Source organism: Lissotriton vulgaris, chromosome 11 (genome assembly GCF_964263255.1).
Source record: "Lissotriton vulgaris chromosome 11, aLisVul1.2, whole genome shotgun sequence".
NCBI lineage: Eukaryota > Metazoa > Chordata > Amphibia > Caudata > Salamandridae > Lissotriton > Lissotriton vulgaris.
Window position 1 is genome coordinate 1,094,077,303 of NC_141699.1, and position 16,297 is coordinate 1,094,093,599.

Genomic DNA, 16,297 nt, shown 5'->3' on the forward strand with positions numbered 1-16,297 from the left:
GGGCAGAGAGAGCAGTGTTTACATAAACTTGGGCCCATGGGGCAGAGTAAAGGGCCCTCACAAACATGTGAAAACACTGACCAAGCCCCTTCCTCCCTAGTACTTCCCACATTAAGGGCCATTTGGCTTCAAAGGCTTCTGGAAGTCGACTCTGAGTAAAGCCACCTTATCCACCAAATCAAATCAAGCTTTATTCGGATCATATAGAATGTCCATGAAAGCATACTATAAAATACAATAAAATCCATATATAAACAAGAAGAGAAAAAGAGACAAAAACGGCATCGTAACATAATTAAATATGCATAGTCATTATACAATTACACATATCATAAGGAAAATACACTTTATAATATTTCATAATTCAAGTTTTCTTAGTAAACGAGTTCATTCCTTAGTTTAATTGCCGACGTTATATAACCAAGTACAGCATTACAAACTGATATTGTATCCAAGTTATCCACCAATCTACAAGTCTTTGTAAAATACTATCTGAAACCTACAAAGCCCGTGCCTGGTATTTCTGCCAGGTATGAAGCCTTTTGGTCAGAACTAATTAGGGTGTGGATATTCTTGACTAGTCACTGTATTCTTGTGCCTGCGCATTCTTGATTTTGTCCCATTCAAGTTAAAATCGTACCCAACCAATCAGAAACTTACAATGTAAGGAACCAATCAGAAAGCAAAGGAAACTACAGCCTGCTTATTCAGACCCTGGTGTAGTCTTTCTTCAGTTACAGTAGGTTTGTCATGAGTGAAACCAATACCAAACCTAACAAGCACTGGCGTTGCCAATAGGTCTCGCAGTAGGAAAGTTGGAGCTATTGGTTTTGTAAATGACATTTTATATTTATGTTTTGTGATTTACAATGCCAATACTTTAAACTTTAAGCTAAAGACAAAGGTCCTTGACAAAGAGAAATATGAACATTACAATAATTATAGGCCACAATAGGCACTATAATGAAGAAAAGTCCACCCGGACTTTGAATTTAATTCAATATTTGTAAATATGCTTGATCAGACGAACCAACAATAAAGCAGTGGGACACAGTCCTGCATCCACGATGCTGCACATACAATCAAAACATACAAGTACTGGGGTATTTCAGGCATTTAAAAGGCATGAGCAAAAAGAGGATTGTCATGTCACTTGCCCTGTCTCTTAAAATAATGGCTGGACCTTTCTTCTGTTTAAATGTAAAAGATCTATTTCTTGTGAATATGGAACTGTGCATTGCGGAACACCATGTTTTCCTGAAGTGCACCAGTTGAGCTTCATCAAAAAGTTGCATCTGCAGTGACCGATCAATGCAACTTTCTCTATATTAGTATTTATATACATACACACACACACACACACACACACACGCACAAGGCTAAACATATTGACATCAAAAAGACTTGGGAAAAATGCATCAGGGCCAAATGTAGGTTTGAGTTCTTCGGTATGCTGGATATACAAAGAGTAAAACGTGCGGTAGCATATATATGTCTGTAGAGCAGTATACTCTAAAGAGAATTGAAAGATTACACAGACCGAAACAACATGCACTGAATGTGGAGAAGACTAGCATAAATAAATACTGCGCGATAAAAGTGGTAGATAAACGAGTCTCTATCGCTACTTTAAAACATTCGTGGCTAACAGCTAGACACTTTAGGACACAGCACAGAAAACTCCCTAGTCCATTCATTAGAGGGTGGTCTGGCACATGAAAAAAAATACTCCCTCTTTAGAATATCCGCTTTTAATGGGGAAGAAGGTCATATTAGAATGCCTTGCATGCAGGCTGACTGGTGCGGAGACACGTTATATGCATTCAAGCATAACAAAAGTGCTTCACAATCCAAGATTACAGTAGAACGGTGGCTCTGCATAAGCACCCCTTGGGAAACTCGAGACCACCACAGAAAAGCACAAAGACCTCAGTAATGTTGAGCACTGGTATCAAGAATCATTAAAGAAGTCAATCTGAAATGGCTATTTTCCTGGGCCGTTCTCAAACTGCGAGTGAGTGCTAAACAGTTGATGACGAGATGTTAAAATACTAATACCTTAGCAAAGAAACAAGCACACAAACACACCTCTGAATAAACACTTCTAAATGGCATCCTGCTGGTGCACGGGCAGACAGCATTACGAAAAGAAGTTACAGTACAAAAATGTCCGCCAAGTCACTGTGATTTAAGAGGCCAGGTCCTGAATGCGTGTGGGTGTCCCTGCGGTGAGCACGGCAAGGGCACAGCGTTAGAAGCTGTGATTAACTAGTGCTGCGGTCAGTATGGACAGAACACTGACACTGAGTGGTGGATTGCAACTCCTACGGTTTCACACCGCGAAACACGTTCAAACATGCAGGGTAGTTATTAGAAGCGGCTGCCGCCAATGCATTCCATAAAGGAGGCGTAATCAGACAAACTAGACAAGTTACCTGGAGTAACGGGAACTATTGTCTAAGGGCTAAAGACAAGAAGAACTAAGGACTGAAATGAGTGTGAATGGTAGGGGTGCGATTTTTAGTAGCAGTGGGTGTTTACATTAGAAGCTAGTGTGTCCTCAGTGAGGACAGAGCGGGGTTACCGGGAGGATTTAGACTAGAGATTACTAACTGCCGGATCATGCAGGGTAGTTGAGGATTATAAGGGGCTGCAACCAGTGTGTGATAAAGTTAAGGCTCTGGGGTTTAAAATTACTAGTCACACATAGGGTAATAGGCATCACAGTTGAGAGATTAATATCAGAGGAGCGGGTGAGGTGATGCAAGGCCCTACATTTAGCACGGCGTGGGCATCGCGACTAATGCGGTTTCTAACCCCTAGATGTTTCATCCAGGTACAGGGTAACTTATTATAAGTAGCTGCACCAAATGTACGGACAAACCTATATGGATGCGGCAAGGCTGGAAAATCTGACATGCAAAAAGGAGTGAAGCTGAAAGACATTAGTTTGCCGGGCAAGAAAGTTCAAGTGAGGTTGGGCTGAAAGTACGCCAGAAGTTCCTGAATTCTCCCACCGACTGACACGTACCCAATGTTCTGACCGCTGAAACAAACAAGACGGAGGGAAGGAAGAGAAGGGGAGGGGGGAGGAGAAATGCGACACGGTGTGAAGCAGCAGGGGCCTTTGAAGTGAAGCTAAGCTTCCCTTCAAAGGTGTGGGAGGAGTGCTGCTACGGCCTGGGGGAAGCTGGCTGGGGAGGGGGAGGAGAAATGCAAGTAAGGCTGTGTTTGCGGGGAGAGAGAGGGGAGGTGCTGGAGCTGGGGAACAGAGTTTATGGCCCAAAAGCGCGTGCCTGTGGCCACGTGAACTCGAAGAAAACCGCACGAACGAAACCCTTGGTTTCACGAGTATTTTGAGCACTTGAATTCTCGCTCCGCTCAATGCGCTTGCGCGCATTGATAGGTCGCGAGACCTAAAAACAGATTCAGTGACTGACCTTTAATAATCATTTTACTCTGTGAACAGCCATCATTAAGGTAACCGAATTCATTAGCTATTGCAGATATGACTATTCTTCGCATAGGGAGCAGGCGTTATAAATAAACCGAACACTGCTTCCTGGTGAGTTTTATTATGTTTATTCAAGATCAACACAACATGCAAATCAACAACTTTCCAGGTGCTATAAAAGCGAGTTAATGTTAAACCTGAATAAATGGCATTTCTTCCTTGTTCTTGTTTTTGTTGCCATTGAATAAATGTACACACAGCCGCACCCTTTTTGTGTCTGCTCTTTATTTATTCACACAAAGTTCATTATTGCACAGGCCACGCCCCTGGAGCTGGAAGTTCACTGTGGAACCGAAGAATAATGCACATCCCTTCGACAACACGTTTACGTGCGCGTTACAGGCCTCTGGAACCAGCTGATGTGTTTATTACGTGGGCATATGTCAGAGACGTGCTAATACATGGGCAAGGAAGGTGGTCTCCTGCCCAGGGCCCCCGCCTTTCAGGGGGCCCCCTGCTAGACCCGGCTCTATTCTACACACAGTCCTGCCCTGATCACCTTGAATGATTTTTTAAAAATAGATTATTTTAAATACCATTTTCCTTTATTTTTAATAGCGATAATGTGCGGGAGTCTATTACAGACATTTTGCATCAAACGCGTTGTTTATGTTTCTCGACACCACGCAACATCCATAAAAAAAGTTCCTTTCAGATCAAAACAGGGCCTCACACATGAGAAATGGCAGTGGGTCTGCGGCTATATTACAATTTTGAAAACAACCATCAGAATCCTCAAATATAAAATGGAAATTAATTTAGAATGTCTTTAAGACTCTTTGGGGCATATTTACAAGGAGATAGCGCCACCAGAACGTCACTTTTAGTCACGCTCTGGTGTTGATATCCCCTTCTCCTTATTTACAAAGCAGCGTTAAGCCACTTAACATGGTTTAAGGCCACCTTGTAAATAAGGCCCCGTTTCACGCTTGAAAGGGGTGTTAATGGGTGTAGCAGAGGGCATTCTGCGGCAACACCCAGTGCTTCTCTGTCCCAGATTTACAAGGCTAGAACAGCACCAAAAACTATGACCAGGGAATACTTGGTCTTAGCCTGGCGATACAAGGAGAAATTATGAATTTCTCCTCATTGTTTTCTCTTTCCATGTGTGCCGCATTCTGCAGCACACATAGAAAAAGCAAATTGCCTTTCAAGATTGTTTATGTGCAGGAAGGTGTCCCTTCCTGCACATAAACAATCACCATTGCAGCGCAGTCACCCTTGCAACATGGCACCAGGGTGCCTGCGGTGGCGCTAGGCAGCTTTATTTGCGCTAGTGCTAGGGAAAACACAGGGGTGTGTCATATTTTTGTTAATACAGTGCATTCCTGCATTTTAAAAATGTTGGGGAGCTGCGTTACCAATTTTGGCGTGACTCCACGCTCCGACATTCTGTTGTAAATTTCCCCCTTTGATTCTTGGGATTTCCTGGTTATGGACGGGCATTGCCTGCAGCACCTTGGTCCTGGCACATGCTCCCTAGTCTGAGAGGAGAGTAGAAGACGTCCTCCCAGCAGGCTGGGACTTGTGGTTTCTAAGCTTAGCAGAGGTCAGTTCTCAGTGCTTGTAGCAGTCTTCCTCTTTCAACCTCAGGTCGCAGCAAGAGCGGGCCTTTTCCTACAGTTCTAGACCTATCACAGACAACCAAGGGGGACAGAAAAATGGTGTCCTGCCCCTGGTTCATTCTTCACTCGGTCCTGTTACACTGGGATCCCAAGAAGTCAAAAGTGAACAGGCCTCAAGTACCAGAACATGTCCTACGGTGGTGGCCCGCTGTGTAACCAGGTACTATGGTACACCGGAACATGTGGAAGAAACCAACCACGTTGAAATGCATCTTTATGCAAGTGATGAAGGTTAACAGAGATCCCCCAATCCCTGAAGGGCCTTGGAATCCATGGGGATGTTAGGCATCCCATAATACTCTCATTGGTACTGGATTTACCTCTGATGGGCTCCATCGAATCGAAGGCTTCAGCTGTAGCTTCCGATCTTCATCCCGAGCTGGAGAGAGGAGCTTGGGCTGTATCTTCCTTTACGACAGGTGTGACCTGGTGCACACCCTTGGCCTTCCTTAGAATAGAGTTAGATTTTTGCCGGGCTCGGGCTGGCTTGCCACAGGTAGCTCAGGATGATGCTTTCAGCACAAAGGGCTCCCTACAGATTCATCCTAGCTTCTGTGGATCCAATCCTTGGACACAGCACCCCATTCCTTTACTGATCAGAGGCGCAACTCTCACCCTGCTGCTGCATCGCTCTTGCACCTGTCTTCTCTTTGTCCCCCACCCCAATTTTTATGTGCCTTCTCAGTTTTTCGCCGTTTTGTCAAAGCCTTCGTCTTGCTTTTCTCTCGTTTTCACTGCCTCTCTTTGCCTTTTTCCTTTTTCTTAAATCCCTTCTCCTTGCGTTTCCCTCATTTTCATTGCTTTCTCCTCTCTTCATCCCCTGTTTTTTAAGCGCAAATGGAAAAAGCTAAACTGAGGAGAAATAATGCATTTCTCCTTATTTCGTCAACTTTGGACCAGGTTTTACCTGGTCTTAATTTTGGCGCTGCCTTCTATGTATGCTGCTCTTGTACATATGAGGCAGTGGTAAAAACAATGGGTGTTGCGGTAGAACACCCACCCCAACACCCACTGCGCACCCCTTTCACACTAACCATAGCTTGAAAGGGGGCCTGATGTACAAGGCAGCGTTAAGCCATGTCAAGGGGCTTAACGCTGCCTTGTAAATAAGGCTAAGCCCCTATCACTCAATCAATCATTTTTAAAGCGCACTACATACCTGCAAGGGTCTCAAGGCATGGGGGCGGGGCGGCCGCTACTGATCGAACAACCAGGTCTTGAGCATCCTCCTGAAGGTCAGCAGGTCTTGGGTCTGTCGTAGGCTCAGTGGGAGGGTGTTCTATGTCTTGGCGGCGAGATGGGAGAAGAATCTCCTGCCGGAGGTTGTTCTTTGGATGCGCGGGATGGTGGCGAGTGAGAGGTCGGCGGAGCTTAGCTGGCGATTGGGGATGTAGAAGGAGAGCCGTCTGTTGAGGTAGGCTTGGCCGGTCTTGTGGAGTGCCTTGTGTGCGTGGGTGAGGAGCTTGAAGGATATCTTCTTGGTGACGTTGAGCCAGTGCACGTCTCTCAGGTGGGGGGGTGATGTAGCCGTGGCGTGGTACGTCGAGGATCAGTCATGCCGAGGCGTTTTGAATGCGTTGTAGTCATTTGATGAGCTTGGTCGAGGCTCCCGCATAGAGGGCGTTTCGGTAGATGAGTCTGCTGCTGACGAGGGCCTGGGCGACTGTCTGTCTTGTATCTGTCGGGATCCAGCTGTAGATCTTGCGGAGCATGCGGAGGGTGTTGAAGCAGGAGGAGGAGACAGCGTTGACTTCCTTGGTCATTGAGAGCGTTGAGTCGAGGATGATTCCCAGGTTGTGTGTGTGGTTGGTGGGTGTCGCGGCTGCTCCCAGTGCCGTCGGCCTCCAGGAGTCATCCCAGGCTGAGGGGTTGGAGCCAAGGATGAGAACCTCCGTCTTGTCTGAGTTCAGCTTGAGGTGACTGGTCTTCATCCAGTCCGCATCGGCCTTCATTCCTTCATGGAGGTTGGTTTTGGTGGTGATGGGGTCCTTGGTGAAGGAGAGGATCAGTTGCGTCGTCGGCATAGGAGATTATGTAGAGGTCGTGCTGTCGGGCGACGTGTGCGAGCAGGGCCATGTAGATGTTGAACAGTGTCGGGCTGAGGGAGGATCCCTGGGGTACATCGTCGATAAAAGTGACACTGTGGTGGCAATAGGGGCTTGTACATATGCCCCCTTGTTCCTTGCAAGGCACAATCAATTGGGAAAAATGGGTGGTGCCTGCCTCTAACCCAAACCCAATCATCTACAGAGTTTAGAAGGTTCAAAGTTGTCCCTGCGTTGTTGGAATTCTGTGGGGAGCAGCAGAGAATTCCGATGGAGAAAGATGTTCAGCAAACACCCAGGGAACTACCTCCCTCTAAGATGCTCTCACTCTACAGGTCTGCCTGCAAAAAATAGAACACCGGATGCCACAGGAATAATCCTGGACTGAACCCTGAAAAAAACGAGGGGGGGGGGGGAATATTTACAAAAGAAGTGACGGAGCGTGGCGTTAGCCTTGTAGGCTTAACGCTCTGTTCCACCACTTCAGAAATGCAGGGCTGCAACATATTTACAAGAATATGGTACAACCCTGCGTTTCCCCCTTGGATGGTGCTAAACTTAGCAGCCTAGTGCCAATGCAGGCATCCTTGCACAATAGTGCAAGGGTGCCTGCATTGAGAGGAAGGATTGTTTATGTGCAGGAAGGTCCCCCTTTCTGCACATAAATAATCTGAAATAGCGTTTTGTAACTTCTGTGTGTGCAGCATTGTGCAGCATACATAGAAGTTGCAAATCGTCATTTTTTTAAATGATTGTTTATGTGCAGAAGGGACACAATCCTGCACATAAACAATCTTTACAGGTGATTTGCTGTTTCTATGTGTGCTGCACAATGCTGCACACATGGAAACAGCAAAAACGAGGAGAAATAATGCATTTATTCTTGTTTCGCCATGTTAAGACCAGATTTTCCACTCGGCCTAATTCTGGTGTTGGGGTGACCCTACTATAATGCACTTTATGAGCATGCAGACACGCTCACTGTGAGAACATTGTTGAACTATGCATGTTGGGATGGCGGACACACAAGGAAAGAAAATCAGATGGGATTCATAGTCTCTCTTCCCTCGCCGCATTCTGATTGCCCCATGGAGAGAGGGCAGGAATGTTAAAAATGTGGGCAATGTTAAATTCATTCAAAATGGCATTGAAAAAGGCATAACTGCTGAAACGCATCTGCCTCAACAAATTGAAGTTTGCAAGCTGCAGAGTGCTCCGTATTTATCTATCTATCTATCTATCTATCTATCTATCTATCTATCTATCTATCTATCTATCTATCTATCTATCTATCTATCTATCTATCTATCTATCTATCTATCTATCTATCTATCTATCTATCTATCTATCTATCTATCTATCTATCTATCTATCTATCTATCTATCTATCTATCTATCTATCTAGCTATCCATCCAGAGAAAGAGAGAGAGAGAGAGGGAGAGAGGAGTCATACTTGGTTTCCAGCCCCCCTTTTGGTGACCCTTATTTTGTGGCCATTTTTTTGGTATTTATCCATATTTATTTTGCTTTTTGAGGATAAATGGAGCAGTGAATTGCTATATTTCCAAATTTTTTACTGATAAATATGCAGTCATACTTTTGTGCCTGTCGCGCTTCAGCAAATTAAACAGCCAAATATAGTGAAACACTACACTCACAGGTGAATACCTACTTTATAATACAAATATGAGTTAATGTATGCCTGTATTTAAGGAAATCTCAACCAGATATTTTAGCGTCCCACACTGTCTATATGCTCTTCTGTAGTCCTGGACATCACAAGCACATCATGGAGAGTCGCCCATGCGAACTACAACTTTCCACATTTTTCTGCTTTCAGAAATAAATACAAACAGGAAACATATTGTTTTCTGTCTGTATTTATCAGTAAAAATCAGTAAAAACGGAAAACTGGAAGCCTTACTTATTATCAGTATGGTCCACACTGTAGTGCCTTCTTTTAACTTGCCTCCAAGTAACAGCAGCCAATGAGATCAGCTTCTGAAAATAGGTGTGGACAAGAGGAGAGACACCAAAACAGAGACAAGGCAGCGCTTTTAAAGAGCTTATATGAAGCCCAGCACTCTGCCAGCAGACCCCAATCTGACGCCAAATACCATCTTTAATTATATTGAAAATGTTGAATGTTTTTCTACAGATTGCAATACCTTTGACTTGTAACTCTTACATTGTACATGTTACATTTGTAAGTCTAATATGTTTGGTTCTATATATTTTTAATAAAAACTTGCACAAAAAATGGAATGGTTCAAAAGTGCAAATGTAATGAAGCCAAATCACCATAAGGCCATCGCCGCCAACCCAGTTGGCATTACCAGTAGATGATTGAATAAACACGGGCTAGCTGGCCCATGAGGATATTTCTGCAAGTCTGTTTTTTGTGATCATGATTCCCAATCCTGGCTTCTTGGCTCATGAGGATATTCATGTAGTCTGTTTTTGTGTTCATGAATTCCAATTCATGCTTGCTGGTCAATGGGGATAGTCCTGTAGTCTATCTTTTGTGATCATGATTCCCAATCCATGTTTGCTGGCCCATGGGAATATTCCTGCAGTCTGTTTTTTTGTGTTCATGATTCCCAATCCAGGCTTGCTGGCCAATGGTGAAATTCCTGCAGTCTGTTTTTTGTGTTCTGACTTGCTGGCCCATAGGGATTTACCTGCACTCTGTTTTATTCTGTCTATGCCTGCCAATCCACGCTTGCTGGTCAATGGGGATAGTCCTGCAGTCTATTTTTTGTGTTCATGATTCCCAATCCAGGCTTACTGATTAATGGGGATATTCCTGAAGTCTGTTTCTTGTGTTCATGATTCCCAATCCATTCTTTCTGGTCAAGGGGGACAGTCCTGCAGTCTGTTTTTTGTGTTCATGATTCCCAATCCATGCTTTCTGGTCAATGGGGATAGTCCTTCGGTCTGTTTCTTTGTGTTCATGATTCCCAATCCATGCTTTCTGGTCAATAGGGATATTCCTGCAGTCTGTTTTTTGTGTTCATGATTCCCAAACCAGGCTTACTGATCGATGGGGCTATTCCTGCAGTCTGTTTTTTGTGTTCATGATTCCCTGTTGTCTGTCCTTTTTTGAGGAATACAGTAGCACTACAGCAGCAATGTTTAAGATTACTCCGATTTGTTGCATTAGTTATATATATATATATATATGGTAATGGTGGTGTGGTGGAGAGCTAAATAAAGAAACTAGCACAAGATTTGGGTTTGTCTCGTCTGTGTAGCCTGTGTTACTGCTGTGTTACTGCTGGAGACGTTTGTATACCGAAAATATTTCCGGGATTGCTTCACCGGATTTGGCGAACCCCTCCACATCTGGGCTCTTCGGTAGAAGCAGTGATTCCTGTTGGGATCCTCTTTTCCACTCCGTGAGGAGAAACCGGATTGCCCCGGGAGCGTGGAAGCTCCGGACGAGTAGCAGGGAAGGTGTTAGAGCAGTTCCGGGTCGGAGGTCAGCGTCTGTCGGCGTTCGTCGGCATGTGTTGATCCAGGACTCGAGCGGCACTGCTAGTACCTGAAAACCAACGGAGCCCCGCAGTAAGTCCCGAGTGGAGTGTGCCTGTTTTCTGTTTTAAGACATTGGTTTCAGTAACGAAATAAACGCTCACAACCAAATGCCATGTCTCCCGACACGTTGCAGGGACGGGTTGAGGCAGCAAAGAGTATATTTACGGATTCCCCGGCTGGGGAAAGTACAGTTGGTTTATTGGCAGCCCCCCCACAAGAATTGCAAGGCAACATAAAAGATCTCTTTAAAGCTTTGGAGAAGGCAAGCTAATCTGAGCAGTCTAAATGGTGGGAACATTGCTTATTAACGGGCTATCTGGAGGTCGGAAGGGTTCCCCGGGGTTAAGAATTATGCTTGCCCAGTCATATGAGAACCCCGGCCCCTGTATGTTGGCTGATTGGGCTGAATGCAACTTGGAGTCCTCTAAGAAACTAATGGTAATACTCATCAAGTATTCTGAGACAGACAGAGCTAAACTATTGGTGGAAATAGACAGACTTAATAAGGAGATTGAGCAACTGCCAGACTCACCCTTAAGACAAAATATCGAGACAATATAGTGGCCCGGTTAAGAAGGGAAGAAGATGTGACGGCGCAAGGCATATAGGTTCAACGAGACCGCCTTGACTACGAGCATGGCCAGATTTTCACATTTTCCCAAAAATATGATTGCCTTAAAACAGCACAGGCAAAACCAAAAACTAAATCGCCACCTGCAAGACAGACTTTACAAACAGCACATATGACAGGTGCCGATGGGGCTGAAATCTCCTCCGTCTCAGAAGACAGTTCTAATATAGACAGTGAGTCTGACAATGAGTTGGCTAGAGCACAGAGGGTGGGGTTTAGCAAATTTACTCCAGCACTGGAGCTGGAGGAAGTCCAGCAGGATCGCAAGCAGACCCTCCGCTCAGGTGCCAAAGGTGCAAACACAAACAAAATACCAAAACAAAGCGGGCAGCAAGGAGGCGCTGCAACAAACAATGGAGGGGCAACGAACAAACCAAGAAATATGTGGAAAAAATGGAACCGCAGATAAGCCAGGGATCTGACCTATCACAAACAGTTGTCAACCTCACAGATATGCAGCTAACCCCCAAAGAAATCTCTATACTTTCGCTAGGTCTGTCTTACAGTGCTAAGTCCAACTTTGACTATGCAGGAACCAAAATTGAGTTATATAAATATGTGCACAAGCTCAAACTGTGCAAATATCACTGTCTTCACAAACGCCGACCACCTTCCACAGACGTTTTGCATGTAACACAGCCGTCAACTTCCCAGACAGATGACTCCATGTTGGTACATGAGCTACTTGAGATGGCTAACGGCTCTGATTTGCCTTTATCTTGCCCGGGAATATCTCCACAATAACTACAAACTTCAAACCAAAGTCAAAATTTTGTCCAGTGATGATAAAAGACAACAATGATGTATTTCATGACAAAGTTTCCCAAGAACTGACAGCACTTTTTCTTAAACAAGGCACTTTTTCTAAAAAACATAATTATCGTGATTTTGAATATCATTAGCTGATCAAAAAATTGCAAAAAAATACTAATATAATCACACGACAATCCGACAAAGGAGGAAATGTTGTTTTATGGCCCCGAAAAATGTATATGGAGGTGGCGTTGGGGAAGCTAAATGATCGGACATGCTACCGACGGACAGATGCCAACCAAGTACAACATGCGCAGTGTGATATCTATTCTAAATTGATGGCTTGGCGGAGCACTGGCATCATTACCATGGACGAATTTAAATTCATGAAGAAGGAAAATCCAGTAATGCCAGTAGCTTACTTCATTCCTAAAATACATAAGGATAGTTCTACACCGCCGGGCCGTCCAATTATTTCTGCTTGCAACAGTATACTCGAAAATGTGAGCAAGTATGTTGACGTTTTCTTGCAAGACTTTGTCAGATCTTTACCGTCATTTGTGCTAGATACAGGCGATTTCTTGAGCAAAATTAACAATGTGCAGTTGAAACAAAGTTATCTGTTAATTTCACTTGACGTGACCTCATTGTATACCGGCATTGTTCACAAAGATGGGCTGAGAGCAGCGCAACATTTCCTTGACTCTAGACCAGATTGTTTGAATGACCATACACGTATGATTATTGCCATGATCACATTGTGCCTGGAAAACAACTTTTTCTTATTTGGCAAACAACTTTTCCAACAGATAAGGGGCGTGGCGATGGGGACCTGTTTCTCTCCCAGTTATGCCTGTTTACACATGGGTTACTGGGAGGAACAGGTACTCACACCCAAGTTCAGGGTCATCATGAATACTAAAATTATAAGATGGCTAAGATACATCGATGACCTCTTTTTAATTTGGGATGGGTCACAGGATGAGGCTGTTGAGTTCATTGATAATTCGCAATGTAAATGACCTCAACTTACAGTTCACAGCCCAAATCAGTAACACATCTGCCTGTTTCCTCGATGTAGAGGTTTTCCCTCGTGGGGGGAAACTAGAGACTAAACTATACCGCAAGCCAACTGCAGGGAACAGTGTTTTGCATGCTGGTAGTCATCATCCTGGTCATCTCATAAGGAGCATCCCTTACGGGGAAATGCTCCGAATTAGGAGGATTTGTAGTGCAGATATTGATTGCACAGAGGCTCAAACAGCTTGAATGCTTAGATTCCTACACAGAGGTTACTCCAATGAGATTATTGATAATGCCATCGTAAGAGCCAATTCGTGTGACAGATTATCTTTGTTGCCTACGGGAACGCAAAGCAGAAACAATATATCTACAGTTGCAGACAATGAAACTCGACTCATTCTAACATTCAATAACCACCACTTGATTATTAGAAACATTGTCAAACGCAACTGGACACTTATCTCTAGTGACCCAGTACTAAGTGGGCAGATCAAGGGCACTCCAAGCATAGCCTACAAAAGAGCTAGAATTATGGGGAACTGTTTAGTATCTAGCAGTCCCGAGATACAGACCACGGGCTCGTGGTTGGATTCTAGCAAAGGTTTCCTTAAGTGCTCTTCATGCAAAGCGTGTAGAAATGGAGTTAGCAAGAAGGAATATATAACTCCGTTCAGCAATAAACCCACAGTAATCAAGTGCCAACCAACATGCCGCACTGAGTACGCAGTGTATGTGCTGGAATGCCCCTGTGGTCTTCGCTACGTTGGTAGCACAAGACCACAGGTATACAAACGCATTCTTCAGCACCTTAGGGCCATTACCAACGGTGACACTGCGTACCCAGTTGCGAGGCACATGGGAAAATCCGGCAGGATTGAGATATTTTGTCATCAACATGGTACCACCACAAAGGAGAGGTGGAGACCGTGAGTTGCTTCTGCGTAGGTTAGAGACCAGGCATATCATTTTATTAGATACTAAGACCCCGAATGGCCTCAACTCTGAGGAAGACTGTCACACTTATCTTTAAATACTGTTTTAATAATGACCAACTGTATGATCCTAACCATAACTGCTGTCTCAATCACTTTTTATTACATGAGCACTGTTTTTTTTATCATTTTCATAATTTTATGTTTCACTAGGTAGCACTATTTTGTAGCATTTATCTTGCCAATTTTTATTGCTATTTTTGCACACAATTCAAACATGGCTCATCCTTTTGCATACCTGTTTGCTTAACCCATTAAGGGGTGATTTCTTAAATGTCAGCGTTTGATGTGCGCTCAGGCTTCTAAGTTTGAGACGCTAGCCTATAGAACTTGTATTTCATGGTATTATGGACTCGTTCTGTGGTTATGTTCATGCATACAACAGAAATTATTTATTCAGGTGTATGGTTTTCATATTTGTGAGGGTGGAATAATATCAATTTTAATCTAACTATACATTAAGTTATTTTATTGTTGATATTTAGTATTTTGCTGCTATATTTATATCTGTATATATAATATCTTTTTAAATATATATATTTTTGTATTCATGTATTTATCATGTCAGATATATGTCCATCCTATTGCAAAACTGTATGAGCATTTATAACACACTTAGTGTATAACACTATGTTGTGTATATATATATATATATAGACCTACCTCTATCTTGGAGAACATGTCCTCTTACTTCACACCTCAGTCTGTACAAAACGTGATTGCACTTTGGAGAATATCATGCATTTAATCAATGTTCGATAGTTGGTTATAAGGCACCAATCTGTTCGCATTTTTCTGTAACTGTTGTTTGTTTTTCCTATCTGCAGCTTCACCTGCTCTAAGTGCTCCCATTTCTGGAATTCTGCCAAGATCTGCATCGTTTTTCACTACCGGCTGCGCAAGAGGGCTGAACGCGGGCAGGTACTCACGCGCCCCTTCCGCCAGCAGTGCCGTGAGTGCGGCAGCAAAACTTGGTGTACTCCACGATTCAATGAAAGCGAAATCGAAGACATTTTGTTGATCTTGATCGCCAAAATTAAGAAGAACTGCTACCACGAGGTGGATCCCGATGAGCCGACTCCCACCGGTCCGAATACAATCCCGACGACGCCCCATCATAAGGAGCTCTGTGAAGCCTGCCAGCTGGGCATCTGTACGAAGGCATGAGCTGTGTGTCCGAGCTCAGCTAACAACTCATGTACTCCATGGGCACCAGGAGGTAGCTCCAATGGGCTTCCATCACAGGGTGCCTGTGTCTATGTCTCCCATGTCGCTTCCACCGTTCTTATGATTTGGGACATTATTACGATTGCCCCTCGTTAGGGAGGTATGAAATTGCTGGACTTCTCTTTAGTAATTTAAAATATATATACACACACACACACACATATATACACATGTTCTAAAATCTAATAAAATATCTTATATTCAATTTTAATTATGCAGGAAAATATGGATAAAAATAGGGTTAGCAGTACAAAAAAGCCTTTCAGCAGAATACTTTCCACGAAAAAACCCACAAATTGAATTTTTGCAGATTTTTTCAGCAAAATGATTTGCTGAAATTAAAATCTGTAAACTTTACAGGAGAAAAGATCTTGAAAAATATAACTTTTTTCAATTGCATGAAATTGTAAATTGATGAATTTGGCTCATTCTAGCAATTGCTGTGCACACCTACAGACTGTACACAAGTATACACCTAAAACGGAATGTTCTTAATTATCTACATATGATATTTTCCGTAGAAATAAGAGTCGCATTCTTTACACTCTCAATTCAGAAACAACTTTGAATTTATGGTAAAAATATGATTTTTGTGTCATTGGCGCGCCTCGTTTGCAGTCTTGGGTTTTCATTTGTAAATAATAGAACTGATAATTATGTTTCCTTACTTTTGAAGATGGTCATTAAATCGCATTTGTAGTTATGCTTTGGACCAGTAATGTGCATTCTTTTCCCTTCTCCTTCTGTTGAATCCCAAAATGACACTTTAAAAAAATATCTGAGAGTCCATCTACCCCTAGTTAAAGTAAGACTTCAGGCCAGATCCATCGCATGTTATTGAGGTTTCAGCTCTGGATTGCTTCTACTAGTCCTGCCTGCCTTATGCAAATAAGTACTGCCCCTGCTTCCCCTGGAACCAGTCCATCTCGTACTCCCAAGTGAGGCTTTA

At 43.5% G+C, this 16,297-nt stretch overlaps 1 protein-coding gene across 1 annotated transcript in view; it reads left to right on the forward strand.

The window, feature by feature from the left end:
* The window catches only part of LOC147684218 (receptor-transporting protein 3-like), a 41,361-nt gene extending 25,309 nt beyond the window's left edge, over nt 1–16,052 (forward strand). Inside the window, exon 3 of the mRNA XM_086944617.1 lies at nt 14,949–16,052. Within this exon, the coding sequence (XP_086800743.1) occupies nt 14,949–15,288 (340 nt within the window). The 3' untranslated portion in view covers nt 15,289–16,052. The remainder of the gene's footprint in view (nt 1–14,948) is intronic.
* Nucleotides 16,053–16,297: the final 245 nt, after the last annotated feature.